Source organism: Eptatretus burgeri, chromosome 3 (assembly GCF_056783735.1).
Source record: "Eptatretus burgeri isolate ZD-2024b chromosome 3, Ebu_testis_v1, whole genome shotgun sequence".
Lineage (NCBI taxonomy): Eukaryota > Metazoa > Chordata > Myxini > Myxiniformes > Myxinidae > Eptatretus > Eptatretus burgeri.
In genome coordinates this window covers 107,018,033-107,038,212 of record NC_140963.1, presented here as the reverse complement: position 1 = coordinate 107,038,212, position 20,180 = coordinate 107,018,033, and the positions used below count along the sequence as shown (strand labels likewise).

Here is a 20,180-nt window from a genome sequence, read left to right as displayed (position 1 = left end):
GTTGTTGTTGTTGTTTTACGGTTTTTAAAAAAAAAAAAAATAAAGATTGCACTGTGCTGGCCACTGTTACTTGATGCTATACAATTCTAATTTCAGCTTGGCTAATGTTCCTGCGGTCACCTTTCCAGGGAGACCATTACATGAACAAGGAAATTTGACGCGGGACAAGGCCGACCCGCCATCATTCCTGCGGTCACAACAACACCAGGTAAAATAGATCCGTCAAGCAAATTTCATTTCATTGGGGGGATGCGGCGAGGAATGGGAATTGAGAAATGTTCATAAATACTTGTTATATCATTGCTTGTTAATTATGTCCGTTTAAAGTTGTTGTCATTTGGTGTTTGTGTAAATTTGATGATAAAGCTCGCCGCTAAAATCAATGTCACAAGGACCTCTTTTGTTTCACCCACTGCAAGCCCGCCATGGCGAAGTAATTGGCAACGGCGTCTGATCGTATTAATTTTTGCAGTTGGACGGAATGACCCGGAATTCGACCCGGAATAGCTAACTGACGACTCAAAACGTCCAACGTTTCAGTAAAAGCGGCTATCTCTGGTAAGTTAATCAAAAAGGTTGTTATGAATGGATGTTGTGGACGTTGTTTTATTTTTTATTGTTTGTTTTGTTGTTTTTTTTTTTAATTGTCGGGGTTTGAGGGGGTGGCCAAGGAGATCTGTGGTGGAATATGAGAAGAAAATGTTGGCAGGTGTTTCGAAGTCTCCTTTCAAGGATTTACAACACGAGTCACGAGGTCGATCCGGTCTCGTCGTCCCGTCGTCCCGTCGTCCCGTCGTCCCGTCGTCCCGTCGTCCCGTCGTCCCGTCGTCCCGTCGTCCCGCTCCATTTGGAATGGTTATTGCTTCCTTGAAACAAACTGAGTCTCTGTCTCTCTGTCTCTCTGTCTCTCTGTCTCTCTGTCTCTCTGTCTCTCTGTCTCTCTGTCTCTCTGTCTCTGTGTCTCTGTGTCTCTGTGTCTCTCTCTGTCTGTCTCTCTGTCTGTCTGTCTCTGTCTCTCTCTGTCTGTCTCTCTGTCTGTCTCTCTCTCTCTCTCTCTCTCTCTCTCTCTCTCTCTCTCTCTCTCTCTCTCTCTCTCTCTCTCTCTCTCTCTCTCTCTCAGCCTGTGGCTGCTGGTTGCATCATTGGTTGGGACGCGGCTATGCCGCTGATGCAGTGTCCCCCTTACCAGGGCTCATTTTGCCGACCTCGGAAGGATGACAGGCTGAGTCAACCTCCTGGTGTATTAATTCAGCGGCCAACGAGGCTTGAACTCAGGACCCGAGGATTCCAAGCCACCACCCCAACCACTAAGCCAACACCAGGCTTCGATGGTGACTGAAGAAGAAGGGCTCTACAAGTGATACGTCCTGGAAAAGGTTGAAAAAAAAAGAAAAGGGTTACCTGCAATAATTATATTGACGAGAAGGGTACTTTGTTTTTTGTTTTTTTTTGTATACCTTGTCGAGGCTCGTGTGAGAGCGAACACACAACGCACATCATGGGGGGCATGAGACAAGAGGGGTGGGAGAGGGAGGGACAAAACAGTGGGGAACAGACATTCGGAGATCTGTGGAAGGGAGAGGGATGGGACGGGGAACATGGGGAATAGAAGATGGACATTACGGGGACTTTCAGGAAGGAAAGCAGGGAATTTGAAGGAGGTGAGTTTGGGGTGGATTAACGGGGGTAGAAAAGATCGAGGATTTGGATGGGGGAAGATAAGAGGTGGTGGTGAACAGCTGTTTTGAAAGCCTGGAGGGAAGAATGAGATTGAATCGATTGAGGAAGTTTATTCCAAAGGCGGGAAAAAAGAGGAATGAAAGAGTGAAGATGAGCAGTGATTCGTGATTTTGGTAGTTTTACCAGAAGGGGGTTGTTGGCGGACCTTGAGCACCCTGTGGAAATGTGGTGGGGACAAATCGCAGAGAGAGCAAGGGGGGCAAGACTGGAGAGGAGACGGTAGAAGACAGAAAGACCACCGACCAACCTGCGGTGATTGAGTGAGAGGCCCAAATACTCAGCTTCATTGCGGGAGATGCCGATGATCATAAATGCCCTGGTTTCGACAGCGTGAAGCCGAGAAAGGTGGGAGGCAGGAGCACCAGCCCAGAGGGGAGAGCAGTACTCCATCAGGCTATGGACAAAAGCTTTATAAGTGGTCAGGAGCTCAGGTGGGCCGAGGAAGGACTTTGCACGACGGAGGCTTCCCAGTCGGCGACTGGCTTTGGAGGCGAGGTTTGAAATGTGGCTTTCCCAGGAAAGGTCATGGCAGATAGTGAGACCCAGAAGCTTGAAAGAAAGACTTCTTCCAGAGGATTGTTGAGAAAGTGGATGGGGGGGGTTTTCTAAACGGTCCTTTCGAAGAGACATACTGAGAATGTGATAATTGTCTGGATTGAAAGACATGTTCTGCGTGTTGGACCAGTTTATGATTTTATTCAGATCTGCAGTGAGTGAAGAAGCTGCTGCTTGCCAGTCTGAGGGATGACCGATGATACGGCAGAGGGTGGAGTCGTCAGCAAAGAGATAAAGAAGATTTTCCAGAGAGTCAGAGAGATCATTGATGAAAACCAGAAAAAGAACAGGGCCCAGAACGCTACCTTGAGGAACTCCAGCCTGGACAGGAAGGGGGGATGAAAGAACTCCATTTAGGGCCACACGTTCACTGCGACAGGAGAGGAAGTCTGCGAGCCATGAGTGGAGATGGCCTTGGATACCAGAGGAAGAGAGTTTGGTGAGCAGGGCAGGGTGCCAGACCATGTCAAAAGCACGTGATATCTCCAGGGATACGGCTCAGATTTCCTGTCTGGCATTGAGGACCTCCATCCATTGAAGGGAGAGCAGAAGCAGAATATCCAGGGCAGAGTGACCTGGTCTGAAACCAAATTGATGATCAGAAATCAAGCCATTGGAGACGATAAAGGATTTCATGACTGAAGCGATGATGGATTCCATCACCTTGCTGATGATTGGGAGAAGGCTGATTGGTCTTTCATTGCAGGGATCTGTTTTTGCACCTTTTTTATGCAGGGCAGTGATGTTTGCTGATTTCCAAGCAGATGGCAGATGACCTTGAGCAAATGAGAGGGTGAATCGAACAGAGAGAGGGTGAGCAAGAGCAGAAGAGCAGGCTTTGAGGACACGTGGGCTGATGCCGTCTAGACCGGTAGAATGCATACCTCAACTTAGTAGAATGCATACCTCAACCATGTAATGCATGATCCACAAGAGCATATTTGGCCCAATACATTCTTGAAATATCATGTGATGTATCATTTTTGGTCCTATCTCTCCATGATGAAGAATCATCTATCTATAATTCCAGCAATCTCTGTGTCTGTCTGTCTGTGACCACTGTTTCTCGACAACCACTGGTCTGATCTAATTAAAACTTTCCAGGTATATTGCTGGGGACCTGAGTATGTGCCTTTTCAAGGTTTGATATTAATCGGACAAGTGGTTCCCAAGTTATGGCCATTTATTTACCAAACCAATGACAGGACACGGTGCTATGATGTCACAATTGACGTCACAATTCTTCTTCTTCCTTTGATATGACGTCACAATTGATACTAGGGACCTGAGTATGTGCCTTTTCAAGGTTTGATATCGTTCTTCTTCATCCGTTTTAGCTGTTTCCCAAGTTATGGCCATTTATTTACCAAACCAATGACAGGACACGGTGCTATGACATCACAATTGGCGCCACGCACAAACGGGCACGCACTAGTTTAAATTCTAGAAGTCGAATCCTGATCCCGATGTTCATAAAAATCTAATCAGTTCGTCCTTGTCAAACACCCAACCTGCCCACCAAACTTCATCCGGATCCGTCCACAACTTTTTGAGATATCCTGCACACAAACAGACAGACTGAGAGCGGTGAAAACATAACCTCCTTCACCTTCGGTGGTGGAGGTAATAAGATTGTTACCATGAGTCGGTTCATCTACTAGTTGCACGAGGTGATTGCCATTTTGGGAACCCAAGAAAAGTTGAGAAGTTGACGTTGTGCAAGTTTCAGTTGTCCAATCTCTGCCTTGCAAGTTGAAATCACCAAACGAGATGACATTCTCTGATTCAACCAAGTTGATGGATTTACAAATTTGATGGGCACAGTCATGTCCTCCTTTATCAGGTCTATGCAACTGCAACTAGTCCATGTGATGTGGGAGTACGGTTAGTATTATCTCGCATTGGTCCTCAGTCGAGTAATATAATGTCGGTGATAAATTGTTTTTGGTAATAGCTTCAATGCCAGCATCGTCATCGCCGATGAGTGATCTTGGGTGTATTAACTTATTTGTAAGAGACTGCGTTAAAATAAATTGTTACCCTTGCAGAAGGAGAGGGTATTGCATTGAGTTCGTTTTTATCTTGCCAAAACGAAGTTTTTGCAAGATATGTTAGTCAGCTTGTATATTTTTTTGTTTGTTTGTTTGTTTGTTTGTTTGTTTGTTTGTCTGTAATCGCGTATAAAAAATTCTGCAGAGCACAGTTATCATTGGAAATTTTTGTAACTTCGCATATCAGAGGCCTATAGAGGTCCCTTTCAGTGCACAAAATTTTGAAGGTCAAAGGTCAAGGTCACTTTGTCGCAAATCAGGGGAGTCGACGAAACCCTTATTTTTTGAGTAATTTTGATCGGATCGTCTTCAAACTTCATGGGAATATAGTTCATGGTCTGGCGCTCAGCTGATTAGTTTTCGGTGGCGATTGGCCTTGACCTTCATGGTTAGCACCTGAGGTCAAACATATTTGACCCCAAGGTCAAATTTTCAAGTTTTAGGAACCATATCGTGTAGTACCTCAAATTGAACACCTCGATGAGTGCTTTCTAGATATGTCAAGCTTGAGACATTATGACGTCATTTGGTGACGTCATGAGGCAAACGCATATTTTTCATGGTTACTCTGTAGAACGATTCTCATCGGAATCTCTCGTAGGCAGATATTCCTCAAGGAGTCGCTCCTGGTGGATAGCAGCTCTGTTCACCTCAGTGTGACCTTAAAGAAGTCAGACGTGGTCACCTTTTGGCAAGATACGGGTCACCCTGCGGGTGACATTGGTTTATTTGTTTGTTTGGCTATCTGTTTATCCGCACAGAACTTTCATGTTTTTCTCCACAACCGCTTGTTGGATTGAGACGACATTTTCACCAATGGCGTGACTACTCATGTAGAATGTTTCTGATGATAATTATGACGTCCCAGGTTGCATGGTGTGGCAGCCATATTGGAAAAATGGAAAAACTTTGGACCTCTGTATCTCTGAAAATGCACCAAGCAAAAAAATGAAACTTGGTACATTCCCTCACGGGGAATGTGATTTTTTTTTTTGACATCATACGTGCCCTCGTTATGACGTCATAATTGCAGATATGGAACACCATATCTGATCACTATGAAAAAATTGAGGGTCATCTAGGGATAAAATGGTTTACAGAAAAAAAAATTCATGACGTCATCGGTCATGCCATTTGGCAGCCATATTGTTTAAAATTAAAAAAAACCTCCAAAAATCTTCTTCTCTGAAGTGGCTGAACAGATCGAGGCGAAACTTTATACTATGACCGCCAGTCCATGGGGAACAAAAGGTTCACAATTATGCACATGTAGAACGCTACATCCGACCAGTGTAAAAACTTTTGAGGGTCATCTAGGAATTTAATGGTCCACAAAATATTTTTTTGATAATGTCATTAGTCACATGATTCGGCAGCCATATATACATATACATATACATATATATTTATATATATATATATATTTATATATATATATATATATATATATATATATATATATATATATATATGTATATTGTTACCAATTCAGCAGTGGCAGGGCTCGCACCCTACTCTCGACAGGTAACCCTAATTTTCAAAAAAATGAAGCAAAATTGTGCAATCTCCTGCATTTTGAGACCACTGTTAGCTGAAATATATCGACATATTTTTAGAGTGAAAAAGAGAAAACTTAACATGGTTGTTCGACTCACCAATCTTTATTTTTCTAAGACATCATGATCATCAGTCACGTTTCCATAAATTACTCACTGTCCAAGTTCTACATGAATGTGCCCATACATGTACACAAGAGTTTACATAAACTCACTGATACATCTTTATGAATGAAATGACTGGCCACTCTGTTTTCATAACATATATACAGTTTCACACATATTTACAGTTTTCAGGTTTGAACAGTTAAGATGCACATTTAGCTATTCAGAGCCTGGTCGGTGGCAGATTTGGCCTTCTTAAGAAGGTCGGCATCTGGTTTCCACGAGAAGCAGCTGACTCCATCCGGCTTGAAGATGTTAATCTTCCCTTCCAGCAAACCACACAGAGTGTTTCTGACGCCATGGCTGTCCTCGTACACGCTTGACTTGGCGTGACCTTTCTTGCGTCCCAACGTGCTCCTCTGATCAGTTGTCATTTTCTTGACCATGCTGAAAAGGGACTCACAGTAGGCATTACTGTGAGGGATCAGCAGGACGTGTTTGGCCAGTCTACAGAGCGATGGGAAAATGGGCTGGCTGGTGCCAGTGACAGGGTCCGTCATCTTCTCCATGGCTGCCCAAAACACATCCACCCTCTCATCTGGGTCATATGCTGGCAGGGTGACATCTGACTGATATGTGCAGAACTCTCTGCACAGCACATCTCTGTTCTCTTCTGGGGCAACAGATGCAGGGAGCTGTTCAACCAGTGTAAGTAGGCTCTGCATGGAAGCTGTCTTGGAGGAGGCTGGGTCCACGATGACCGCATTCCCTGATCAAAGCAATAACCAATCGCTGACGAGATAAGAAATCAAGGTCAGGCACGAGTTTTGTAGAATGTAGAAGCAGCCGCGTGTAATACGATCTTGGCAGTGAGAAACGAACGCAAAACTGAAAAAACACAAATATTTATTTTTTTCCAATAACAATTTCCAAATGCGGTATGTCTGACTAATAAAATCGGTATGCGTTGGGAGCTATAGAAAATCGGTAGGCTACCGTGCGAATCGGTAGGGTTGGTAGGTATGCAATCAGTTAACCATGAGTTCCTTTGTCCACTGTCTAATTTGCCATTTAACTGGAGGTCACGTGGCCTGATGGGGGAACGCACTCTCGGCAATGCACCAAGCTTAACTTGATTAGATCTTAAGTAATGTGGCGGAGTGTTTACCGCTGGTGCACGCCGACTATAACAGGTTAATTAGTTGGGAATTCCCTCCCAGTCGATCTAGGTTTGGACAATGCTGGATCAATGGAAGGAAATGACAAGCACAGACAGGTTAAAATGTCAACAAATAATTTATTATGAAGAAAAATAAATATACTGAAGAAGTTTTTATTTCCTCGTCAATGATGTAGATGAATTCAAATCGATCAAATGTTCAATCAACAAAATAATCTCAAACAAAGAATTCAACAAGTATTTATAGAAAAATGGACAAAGAGAAGATGCTTATCACAATGCTCTACTTAATTAAACATGAGACACGGGTACCCAGCAGATCATTCAGGGGGAAAAGAAATCCAGTCTTGGCTTACCATGACAGAAGTCGTCGTGCATCGACTAAAATACCCCAAAATGTGGAGCGTGCCTTGGTCCGTTGCCAGCACCCTGCCTCGCCGTGCACCCACCCGCAACAGGCTCGAACACCAATCGACGTTACGTCATCACCCCCAGGAACCAGGTACACCAGAGAGCCGCTGAACCAGAGTCGATCTCGATGGAAAAAAAAAAGTTAGGTGTCAAACGTCAATGGAAAACGGTGGATACCTGGGGTAAATGATCCACAGCCATGTCTGACCGTCAGAATAACTGTCCAGAAAAAGCTTGTGGTGTGTTTTTAATCAAATGTCCTTTAAGTCCAAAGTGAAAATGATTCCCACAATAAAATGTGTAAATAAATCGTCTATTTCTAAGCCGTGTCTTGATGGAAAAGGGAATAGATGAGTATCCGTTGGGCGAATGGCTATATATCGTGTGCACGAACGGTGAATATCGCTCATGTGGGAATGAAAACTGGCATAAAATCATGCGTCATGAACATGTTTTAAAGAGGAAAAGGTTATCCCATCAGAAAGAAAGGGAATCTGTTCTTTTCCCTTCCCCAATTCATCAAAGAGTTAGAATCCCACCAGACAAGGGGATGGGTCTATTCTGAACATGCATTTATGGAAATAACTGTCTAAGGACCTCGATACTGTGTGCATTACTCGGACCCAATCCTGAAAGCCATAACAATATTGTATTTTATATATATATATATATATATATATATATATATATATATATATATATATATATATATATATTGTTGTGGGCCGGGGATCGGTGGCAAGAACGACCACAAGGTGGGGAAAGCCACGTCGTCTCCACCAGACTCCTTAGAATTGCAGGCCATCGCTCGGATAATTCCGCGAGCTGGCGGGTCGTTTAACCGACCGTGGAACGCCAATATCTCGACCGCGTGGCGTAGGGTTATTTTGTCTAGATCCAATGTACCTAAGTAACCACGTGGTCTTGGCTACCGGGGATCCACGCCCTCGGAACGCCTGGCCGAACCGGATTCACTCTACCGGCAGTGGTAAAATTACACCTACCGACTACGACTCTGCCACACACCTTTCCGGCTCGGATGCAGTCGAGCGGGCCTGCCCAGGACGTCCCGGCTACAATTGTCCGATTACTGGGGATAAAACCCCACCTAAATTCAGATCCGAACCATGCTGGACCAATTCAAGAAGGGACGGAAACGGACTGGGAATATTTCTGTGATGATTTATTTACAGTAAATGAAGACACAAAGCAAGACTTTACGCGAATATGCAAGCAAGGAATATTTGCAATGATCCAAAAACACTTATTCAGTTATACTTAAAGACAGGCCCACACGCAGACACACACAAATGAAAATAAACCCAGAGTTCTTTATTGGACCCTCGCAGCCGAGGAGAGAGACAAGCTGTGGGTCAGAGTTTGGATGGGTACCTGGCCGTCGGAGAAAGGGAGTACTCCATGCTGCGGCACCTGACTGGTCGCTGGTTTGGTCCCCAGTCGCACGTGTGGACTCGAGGTTTGTGGCGGAGCTCGGGTGGTGAATGGCCGGGGTCCACGGAGGGGGGTCGGGGTCACTCTTTCCTTCCTTGTAGAGGGCCAGCAGAGACACATTCGCCACCTCGACGACCTTCTGCTCAACCCTCGTGACAGCCCTCATAACAACCACTGTTAACACCCCTTCGTAACAGCCTTCATAACAGCAAAAACCCCTTTCGTGACAGCAAAAACCCACCAAAACTCTGCTCTCAGAGAGTGCTCGGGCATTTTTTGACCTCCTTCAACAGGGAGGAGCCCTTGGTCAAACATACCTTGCTGTCTGCCTTTGAATGGACAGGGTCCTACGCCCACCCTTCCGGGGTGGGGCCTTGGCCCCTGCCGGGAAACCCCAGTCACTTCCATGTGGGTTCATACTTGACGAGTAACAGTATCAACGCTGCAACGCCCCCTGCCGGGAAACCCCAGCCACTCTTCCACGCGGGTTCGTACTTGTCGAGCAACAGTATCAATGTTGCAAAGGTCGTCGTGAAAGAGTTACAACATTTGTGGGAGCCGGAAAACCGGAACCGCGAGATCTTGCCTTGGCACGTCAGGGTGCGAGAAGGCAGCTGGTTGATGGTGGATCATGATGGGCCGAGGGGTCATGCAGACGGGATGGTTGTTAGATGGCTTGTTAGATGTAATAACCTAACTAAAAGAAATCACAACGCACGCTTTTGATTCTCCCACGAGACAAAAGAAAGGGGATCTGACTACACACATACTTAACGACATAACTGACTTTTGGGACATCTGTATGTTGAATGCATATGGTTTACAGATCCGTGTGTGTGTGTGTGTGTGTGTGTGTGTGTGTGTGTGTGTGTGTGTGTGTGTGTGTGTGTGTGTGTGTGTGTGTGTGTGTGTGTGTGTGTGTGTGTGTGTGTGTGTGTGTGTGTGTGTGTGTGTTATGGTTGTGGGGGTAGATGGAGGAATTTCATAGCAAAGTTCGGATTGTATAGAGTTGCTTGGTCCATGGACATAAGGAACATCTCAATGTAAATTAAGTGGGGAAAGTGTGAGCTGAAGTGTTTTGTGTCACCACACAGGGGGGTGGGGGGGGGGAGGAGAGTGGTGTGTTGATAATTTGATAGGGATTGAGGATAATTTCTCCCAGTATGTGATTGCCACCTGTAACATATTGCTACTTTTTTGCATTTACAAGTCAACCATGAAGGAGCCAGGGCCAAAAGGCCAATTTGGACCAAATTTTCTAAAATCCTCAATTTTCATCCAATTGATTGAAATTTGAAGAGGATTTATATTTCAGGTCACTGAATTCAACAAGCCAATTATTTTTGAGGTCAACATGGACCAAAAGGTCAACATAGGCCAGATTTCTAAAATCCTCAATTTCCATCTAAACTGTTCCACCTGTCAGAGGTATGTCCTCTTCTGAGTGCCATTCTACTTTGTGCTGTTTTGCCAAGTTGTCACTGTGAGTGATTTTTCATTTGTCTTTGTTTGTTTGTCTGTGTGTCTGTTTGTCCGCACAGAACTTTCATGTTCGTCTCTGCAACCGCTTGTCGGATTGACATGAAATTTTCACCATTGTTGTGATTATTCATGTAGAATGTTTTAATGATAATTATGACATCACAGGTCATGTCGTGTGGCAGCCATATTGGAAAAACGGAAAAAAAACTGGACCTTTGTATCTCTGAAACTGCACCAAGGAAATAATTGAAACTTGGCACATGGCAAGGACTCTTCACGAGAAATGTGATTTTTTTTTTTGTTAATGATGTCATAATTGCATATGTACAATGCCACATCCGATCAGTATGAAAATTTTTGAGGGTCATCGCAGGATAAAATGGTCCGCAGAAAATAATTTCATGACATCATCGGTCACGTGATTCAGCTGCCATATTGTTTTTTTGGTGTTTTTTTTTTAAACTTAGAAAATGTTCTTCTCTGAAGTGGCTGAACAGATCGAGTCTAGAGTGTACGAGGTGCAGTGGAACACGAGAAGCAAACGTGCCAGCATCAACTCCGCTTTATTGCGCGTCCGGATGTACATTCCTGCCACCCCTAGCGGGCGAGGCATGATATACGAAAACCCAATAACGTGATACAGCACACTCCTCCCCTCGTAAAATGACAAGTCAAATGATGAAAGGACTATCATAACATGACCACCCGAAACCAATCAACACTCATAATCCTCCAAGTACCGCTGCTGCACCCTGACCCGCCTCGGACGGGCAGCGCCGCCAGACAGCCCAGGCTCAGACGCCTCCCGGCCCGATCGAGGTGACACCCTCGCCGGACTCGCGCCATCCACAATAACAACCGCTCCTGGCCGACCAGCCTGCCCGACGTCCCCGGGTAGGACAGAATCAGGCGAAGACCCCCTGGGCGTCGGCACAACCGGCCCTGGCGATACAACGTCTGGCCCCGGCGACATTACAGGTGGGGGTCCCACATCGTTCGGCCTGGGGGGATTTGGGGGGGGTGACGCTGGACAGCGATCATGCATTTGGTCCACGTGCCGCTTCCACACTTCCCCACCATCAGTCCGCACCATGCAATTCGCCGGCCCCAGTACCACAGAGACCACAGCCGGCACCCATCTGGAACTGTGGAAATAATCGCGCACCATTACCCACTGTCCCACATCGAAGCCACGCAGCCGCATCGGACGCGACACCGCCCCACTCCCCGACCCTCCAGGTCGCAGCAAATCCAGTCTGGACCGCAATGCCCGTCCATAGAGATGAATGGCAGGCGAATCACCCGTGACAGGATGAATTGCGTTCCTGTAATGGAGCAAAAAGACATCGACCACCGTCTGCACAGGTGCAACACCCCCCCCCCCCCCTGCACAAAGTCCGTTTCAACATCTTAACAAACGACTCAGCTTGCCCATTCGTCTCAGGATGATACGGTGCGGACCTTAGATGTCGAATACCATTTTGGCGCATAAACTCATCAAATACACCTGCGATGAACTGCGGACCGTTATCAGAGATCAGAACCTCGAGTAATCCTTTATTAGCAAAGATCGTCCGCAGTTTCTCTACTGTAATGTTTGCTGATGTATGCTGCATTACTACAACCTCCGGCCATTTAGAGAATGTATCGATCACAATCAAAAACATTTTGCCATTAACCGGCCCCGCAAAATCTACATGGACCCTCTGCCAGGCTCTGTCTGGGGTAGGCCATAGTCCCGAAGCTCGACGCGGGTTATCAGCATCTGTTTGGCACGTGGCGCAATGCTTAACCAACTGCTCAATGTCTTTGTCCAACCCCGGGCACCACAACAGGCTACGAGCAAGACTCTTGGTCTTCACGACGCCAAGGTGACTGACATGCAGTTCTTCCAAACACCGCTGCCTGAACTTCGGTGGAATCACCGTCCTCATTCCCCACATAACGCACCGTTGGACCAACGACAGCTCCGATGCGCGTGACGTGAAAGGTTGAAATGCCGGTGTCGAAGGCAGATCGCTCCAATTCCCCGTAGAAATCGCCTGGACGACACAGGCGAGCACCGGATCACGAGCCGATTCCACCGCGACCTGTCTGGCCGTGACCGGCCCGCTTTGGACCTGGCCCAGCGCGAACACATCGACCCGGTCGGCCAACTCAGACGCAGCTGGACCCTCCCCACACGGCAAGCGTGAGAGCCCGTCGCAGTTAGCATGCTTCTCGGTGCTTCGGAACTGAATATCATAATCGTAAGCACCAAGAAACAGACACCACCGCTGTATTCGCGCGGCCGCTACCACCGGCACCCCGCATTCGGATCTCAGGATGACTTGAAGCGGTTTGTGATCCGTCTGCAAAGTGAAATGCTGCCCCAGCAGGTATTGATGAAACCTCCGCATACCCCAGACGAGGCTGAGAGCCTCGCGCTCGATCTGGGCATATCCACACTCTGCTGTGGACAGGGTCCGGGATGCAAAACAAACAGGCCGCTCGGAACCATCGTCCATCCTGTGGGAGAGCACTGCCCCGATGCCATATGCAGAACTGTCGCATGCCAAATAGGAGTGGACGCGCAGGCTCGTAGTGCACGAGGACCGTATCCTCTGTGAGCAGCCGCTTGACGCGGTCGAACGACGCCTGGTGTGCAGGCCCCCAAGCCCAGCGCTCGTCCTTCTTGAGCAACCGTGTTAACGGCGCAAGTTGTGAGCTGAGCCCGCGCACTAACCTTTGGTAATACTGGGCCATACCAATGAATGAGCGCAGCTGCGTCTTGACACGAGGCGGTGGCATGTTTTGAATCGCTTCCACCGTCCGAGGACCTTTCAACAGCCCCTCCGGTGTGATGATGTGCCCGAGGCCAAGTGCTGCTTGAAGAACGCGCACTTGTCCCTGTTCAAGCGCAGGCCGCACGCTTCTAGTTTTCTCAGCACTTGGGCAAAGTTCGCAAGGTGCTCGTCCGCCGTTTTCCCCGCAATGAGCACATCGTCCAGGTAGGTCTGAGTGGGCAGGCCAATGCAAACCTGATCCATGGCTTTCTGCCACAAGGCTGGGGCCGAAGCAATCCCAAACAGAGTCGGGTATATCGATAGAGTCCTTGACACGTGTTGATTGTCAAAAGCTCGCATCTCCCGGGATCCATCGCCAGGTGAAAATATGCATCACGCAGGTCTAGCTTCGTGAAGTATTGACTCCCCGCCAATCGCGCATATATTTCATCGATTGACGGCAGTGGACAGTGCTCCACGCTGAGCCCCCGGTGAACCGTGGATTTGAAGTCCCCGCACAATCGGACGTCTCCATTCCGTTTCAGCACCGTGACAACCGGGGTGGCCCAATCTGAGTACGACACCCGTTCGATCACTCCGCAGGCCTCCAGCCTATCCAGTTCACCCTTGACCTTGTCCTGCAGGGCATACGGCACCGGACGTGGTTTACAAAAACGAGGAACCACCCCTTCCTTCAGGAAGAGTTTTGCCTCCATGCCCTTGAGTTTCCCAAGGTCGTCGAAAACAAACCTTGATGTCTTTGAAGAATCTTCTCCAACTGATCCTCCCACCGGCTCGGCACGGGTTGCACAAGGTGAACTGCGGCCCAGTCTAGCCTGATGCGGGCCAGCCAATCTCGGCCGAGGAGAGACGGTCCCCTCCCCCGCACGACGTACACCCGAAGCGTGGCGATCTGGCCTTGGTACTGCACAGACGCGTCTGCCATTCTGACTGGCGTTATCTTCTCGCGGGTGTACGTGAACAGTGTGAGGTTGGACCTGATAAGCTTCAGGCCGTTGAGTCTACGCGCGGTCTGTTCGCCGATGATCGACACAGACACTCCCGTATCGACCTGAAACGTGATCGGCGTTTTGTTCACTTCGATTTCCACCGTCATCGGGCGGGCCGCCGCCGGGCCAATTGAAAACAGGCTCAACAACAGCCGCCGGTTCCGCCCCGGGTCGCCTCGCACATCGCCGTCCATGACCCTAATGGTGGCCGGCGCCCCACGGCACACACGCTTCAGATGACCCACCTTGTGACACTTCAAACACACGGTGCCTTTATACGGGCACGCACGGCGCAGGTGTCAACCTCCGCATCCCAAACACGTCCGCGGGGTCACCTCGCCGCACGTGCGGCTGCGCGGCGACGTCCGACCCGCACCGAAGGTCGTGCGCGTGTCCCGGGGTGCTCGCGACCCCGCGTGGCCGGTGATGGCCCGAACATCCCCGCGAGTCTGCTCGACCGCTGTCGCCGTGCTGACCGCCGAGTCAAATGTAATGGCTTCACCCTTCAGCCGTAGAACCACCGAAACCATCTTCGCATCTTGTAAACCAGCGATAAAACGATCTCTGAGCCGCGCTGGACGCTCCCCTGCCGTGAACTTGCAGGCCACGGAAGAATGCTTAATCCACACCACGAAATCAGCGACGCGCTCCTCTGCACCTTTCGAGAGGTGATCGAACTGGTATCGAGCGAGTTGTAATGACTTCTCCGGCGCCATGTGTGCTTTCATCTTCTCCACAATGTCCCGAAACGACAGCCCGTCATCACGGGGCTTGTCCGGCTCCACCAAATCACTCAGTAGTCGATAAAGCTCCGCCGAAAGCGAAGCGAGCAAGATCGACTTCTGTTTTCTCTCGTCGACCACATCATTCGCGTGGAAATAGCATCCCAATTGCTCCGAAAACAATTCGAAGTCGTCTCCGACGAAAACGGGCACATGTCCGTTTTCAACCATCCTCGTCAGCCAACTAGAGTGTACGAGGTGCAGTGGAACACGAGAAGCAAGCGTGCCAGTATCAACTCCGCTTTATTGCGCGTCCGGATGTACATTCCTGCCACCCCTAGCGGGCAAGTCATGATATACGAAAACCCAATCACGTGATACAGCACAGAGTCGAAACTTTACACTTATTGTTACGGATTGGGCAGCCGTATTGCACACAGACAGACAGCAGTCCCTAAGCTTAGTTATTTCGATAAGTATGTGTTTACAGTTAGAATCCCCCCTTTGTCTAATGGAAATTACATGTGTGCGCTACGAATTATTGTATAGTCAGGTTTATTACATCTTTTACCTCATCAACAACAACTACAACAATAACAACACCATCGCCATCCATCGCCCACGTGCATCGTGTCACGTACAGGGGTGAGGTTTCCTCCGCCGACCGTGAGCTCGTCCAATCAACGGCGGCCAGCCCAACAGCCGACCCGAGATCGCCCCTCCCCGCTACGAGGGTGTATGGAGAATAGGGTGCTCCCCTGGCTGTTCCGTTTGGGTTCTCAGACACGCACAGTGGAAGGGTGGCCGTTGCCCCTCCCACCAGACCACCCCTTGCCCAATCAAGGAAGCTATCACCTCAGGCTGGCTCCGCCTTAGCCAGATGGAGTGTTCGGCCCGACCAATGAGGGGCAGCCACGAGTCGCCTGACAACCCCTCATCCAATCAGGAGGTGAGTGGGAGGAGAAGAGACCCCTCCCACCTAAAGAGGAGTAGAATGGTTGTGAGGAGTTTTTCACAGACTGGGTGATCGTGGCGAAGGCAGAGTGGTTGTCTGGATGAGTGTTGGGCAGACAAGAGTGCGTTCTGCAGGATCGTGGCGATTGCGGTCTCTGGTCTGCGGTCTTGGTGGCAAGTGCGGCTTGATCTGGGTCATGGGTTCGAGTCCCACCGTGGTCTTTTGCATTGGAGCGCTTGAGCTGGGATCCCCGTTCCCGTCACGGACTCCGAGCTCCACAAGTGTGGGTCAGGTGAAACCGCACGAGGCGGACAGGTGCAAATAAAGGCCGCGGCCATTGAGGTCCATTTTCTTGTGTGTGTGTGTGTGTGTGTGTGTGTGTGTGTGTGTGTGTGTGTGTGTGTGTGTGTGTGTGTGTGTGTGTGTGTGTGTGTGTGTGTGTGTGTGTGTCCGTCCGTGGGCCCCGTCTTTAAGTAGGATTGTTAAGTGCTTTTGCTCAATGTACATTGCCTGCCTTTTATTTGTGATAACTCAGCTCTGTGTTCCCCTCCCCGATTATTCTTTGTAAAATAAACCGTTAAATGTACCAGCTCGTTCTCTGTGCTTTCCTCCACTGGCCTAGCATGGTACGTATTGAGAATTAGCAAGGCCGTTTGTGCCGTAAATTGTTCATTTGGGACTGGCACGGCTCTGGGAACTCCGCTCGGTAACGCCGGATCTGAGTCGGTACCTGCGACTCGGTCCGCACAGAGTCGGCCGAGGGTGTGGTTTTCCCCGGTGGTTGGACGACGTGGGTATTTAGGTATATTGAAATTAGGCAATTAACCCCACCCACGCCGTCAAAATATTGGCGACCACGGTCCGCTAACGGACCCGTCAACTCTCGGACTTATCCGAGAGTCACGACCGAAATTCCGGGTGTTCGGTGGGAGACGACTCTACTGCTCCACCGAGTGGTCGTTTATCGCCGCCGAACCCTGGCCCACAACAATATGACTGCCAGTCCATGAGGAACAAAAGGTTCACACACATGTCATTGGTTACATGTTTTTGCAGCCATATTGGTTTTACCCTAAAACCATGAAAAAAAAAATATACTACTCAAAAGAAGTTCTGGTGAAAGTCTGTAATCTCTGATTGCTCTTTTTTCTTGTTATGACTTGTAATACCTTCTTCCACCAGGTGCGCTGTATAATACAATTACATGGAGAATTTGTGTCTCACCCTACCCTGAATCCTGGGGGCTATTATAATGTATTTTATTGCCTAAAACTCTCGTGCACACCCCGAGTACACCACCAGTTTTCAACTCATTCCATTTACCAGTTGAAGAATGCATAGATGACAAAACCACAAACATGCACATACTTCTCGAATTGGAAATAAATAGTATGATGGTATGAGTTGATACCTTTTGTTTGAGCTTCTCTGTGTACAAAGTCGCTTCTTGAAAAATACTGATAAGAATTAAATTCTTCATCGTGACACTTATCGGTAAGAATTTCTTAAGTTTTATGTTTTTGCAGGACTTGCCATTCCTAAAACTATCCAAGTGATGGAAAGTGTCAAACTGTCTGTGGAATTTTGGAAAGATCGATGGGATCAAGGCAGGGCGACCTGGCACGAATTTGAAGGGAATAACAACCTGAAACAGAATTTTGATACTTTTGTCAATGGCAGAAAAGCTCTCAAGATCTTCGTTCCTTTGTGTGGCAAGGCCTTCGACATGAAGTGGATAGCTGAGCAAGGCCATACAGTTGTGGGTGTTGAGGTAGCAGAGAAAGCCATTTTGGAGTTCTTTACTGGGAATTGTGTGCCATTCAAAAGGAAACCTGTTTTGACATTACCTGCCGGAGAAGTCTTCAGAAGTCTTGATGGAAATATTTCCATCTATTGCTGCAACATCTTTGATATTTCTAAGGATGTTTTGGGCCTTTTTGATGGTATCTGGGACCGTGGGTCTTTAGTCGCCATTAACATTGATGACAGACAGCGTTATGTCTCTTTGATGTTGTCCCTCATGGCTCCTGGCTGTAATTACCTCCTTGAAACTTTCATTTTTGACCCGATGAAGCATAGTGGCCCTCCACATGCAATTGATGATGATACACTTGAAGAAATGTATGGTACCACTTGCAAAATTCAACATCTGTCAAAAAAGAATGAATTGAGAGATAAGCAATGGCAGTTGGGACTTGACTACTTAATTAATCGCCTCTCACTTATTACACTGAAGTTGTGAAAAATTGTTTCCAAAAATCTCTTTTGCAGATTCTTTGCCCGTTCAATATATATATATATATATATATATATATATATATATATATATATATATATATATATATATATATATATATATATATATATATATATTGTCTCTCTATGACCAGATTTTGTGTGATATTCATGTAATATATTAACAGAAGGTACAGTATTTGATAAATCTTATAATCTGTAAAAATACTGTTATGTTTATGGCATAGAGGGCAGTATTTATAATTTAAGGCCTGAGCACTGTTTGTGTTCACATGGTTTATCGGACTTACCATGTATTAAGGACATGTGATCGGGTGAAGTTATCTGATGTAGCCTGGCTGGATGAATGGGGTGTCATTTTAGTATAGTCCTTTAATATATCCATGTGTGGAGCCAGTTGAGAACCACGTCAGGAGTCGGAGCCCATACAAATTATGCCTTCCAACCTCGGGCTAGTTCCAGGCTGGCAGAAAAGCACGAGTTCCGGCTTCTGATGCAGGGACATTATTTGGCCTTCGTGGCCATCAATCAGGGCTGTGCTGATACAGACGCTGGCCATCATTGGCTGACAGCCGTCAGAAGATTTCTGGGAACATCACAAGAACAGGAACATATGACTGCATGGAAGGCACTTTATAAAAGCTCACCCCCTGTACCACAGGGCTCTCTTTCGCTTGGATTTCATGCCCAGATCAAGCTCACCCTCCTGCTGTGTGCTTGCAGGTGTGCATGCTCTCCTCCTTCATACTCGCTCTCCTGCCACCCTCAACTACACCCAGTGAGCCTTTGTTTTAGTTCCAGAAGTTTAGGCTTAGTCCCATGTGACTTTGTATTTGGTACCAACGGGGTTTAGTTTGCTTACCTGTTAAGTGGGTTTGTGTCTGTCCTTCGTTTGGGATTTCATGTCGTCTGTCCTGTACCAATATAATGAAATTGTTAATTATTTCTCAAAGGCTGCGTGTGCATGGAGTTTCTGCCATCTTTCCCGCACTGACAATCTGGCTGTTTGATTGATAACCTTTGGAGGCATAACTTGATTAATTGCTTTATATTAATTGGTACTGTTTCAGACTGTGTTTAGAATCGGAGTAGGAGGTGAAGTAATTTCTTCGGCGTTGTCTCACCCAAATTTAGCCTTAAGCCTGCTATCCATGGGATTATAATTCCTGCCATGAACAGTTCCCCTCTGCAATTGCTTGGGATCTAGGCTGGGGGCCGTATTCACAACACTAATGTGTTGAGTGGAGCAAAATGAATGAGGCTGAAATTATGCAACACAAGAGCATATCTACAAATGAGATTAAAAAAAAATGATGGGATATGAGTGAGAAGAAAAATTGCTCCATTATCTGACGGTCGAAGCAGTGGTAATCTGCTTTTTATAAACAATTGGTTGGGGGTGCTTAATCAGATTGTCACATTTTGACTCCATTTGTGCCTTTGCTGCAGAGTCAGTTATGCTGTTCATTATACCTTTTACACATCTTTCTTTCTTAATCAGGCTTTACCTTTTTGCTATGCATGTATAATGAAGTACTGCACATGTATTCAGGTGCTTTCATATACAGTATCTTGAAAGTGATTGACTGATGTGTAATTTCAAGAAAATAAAATGATTGTTACTCACTCACTATTTTGTGATGATCTTTTTTTCTTTTTTAAAGGGTCGACTCTAAACCTTCTTGTAAAGAAAGGCCAAGTAAGAGACGAGCTGACAGACTACGACAGAGGTAACACCTGGATAATAGGGACACAAGATAGAAATATCTGGAATAATCATGTGGAGGCCGTTCTGCAGGTTTCCAAAAATGGCTAAACGATGAAGGCTCACAGAGAAGTTTTGACTTTTATGTTGAGCAAGGACATTGGGAGACATGATTCTTCTTTTTCATGAATTGGTACGTTTGAAGACAATGGAGAAAAAATACAACAGAGGATGT

At 47.1% G+C, this 20,180-nt stretch overlaps 1 protein-coding gene across 4 annotated transcripts; it reads left to right on the top strand.

Annotated features, from left to right (window-relative positions):
- Positions 1-69: 69 nt before the first annotated feature.
- On the top strand, positions 70-19,870 carry TPMT (thiopurine S-methyltransferase). Of its 4 annotated transcripts, XM_085874864.1 has the most exons (3): positions 436-558; positions 10,698-10,817; positions 17,511-19,870. In XM_085874864.1, exon 3 carries the CDS (start codon positions 17,540-17,542, stop codon positions 18,224-18,226), a length of 687 nt encoding a protein of 228 aa, XP_085730990.1. In that variant the 5' UTR covers positions 436-558; positions 10,698-10,817; positions 17,511-17,539; the 3' UTR covers positions 18,227-19,870. The 4 variants fall into 4 exon arrangements, with proteins under 4 accessions (XP_085730988.1, XP_085730987.1, XP_085730990.1 ...); XM_085874862.1 differs by lacking the exons at positions 436-558; positions 10,698-10,817 and adding an exon at positions 70-208; XM_085874861.1 differs by lacking the exon at positions 10,698-10,817 and having other exon boundaries at positions 415-558.
- Positions 19,871-20,180: the final 310 nt, after the last annotated feature.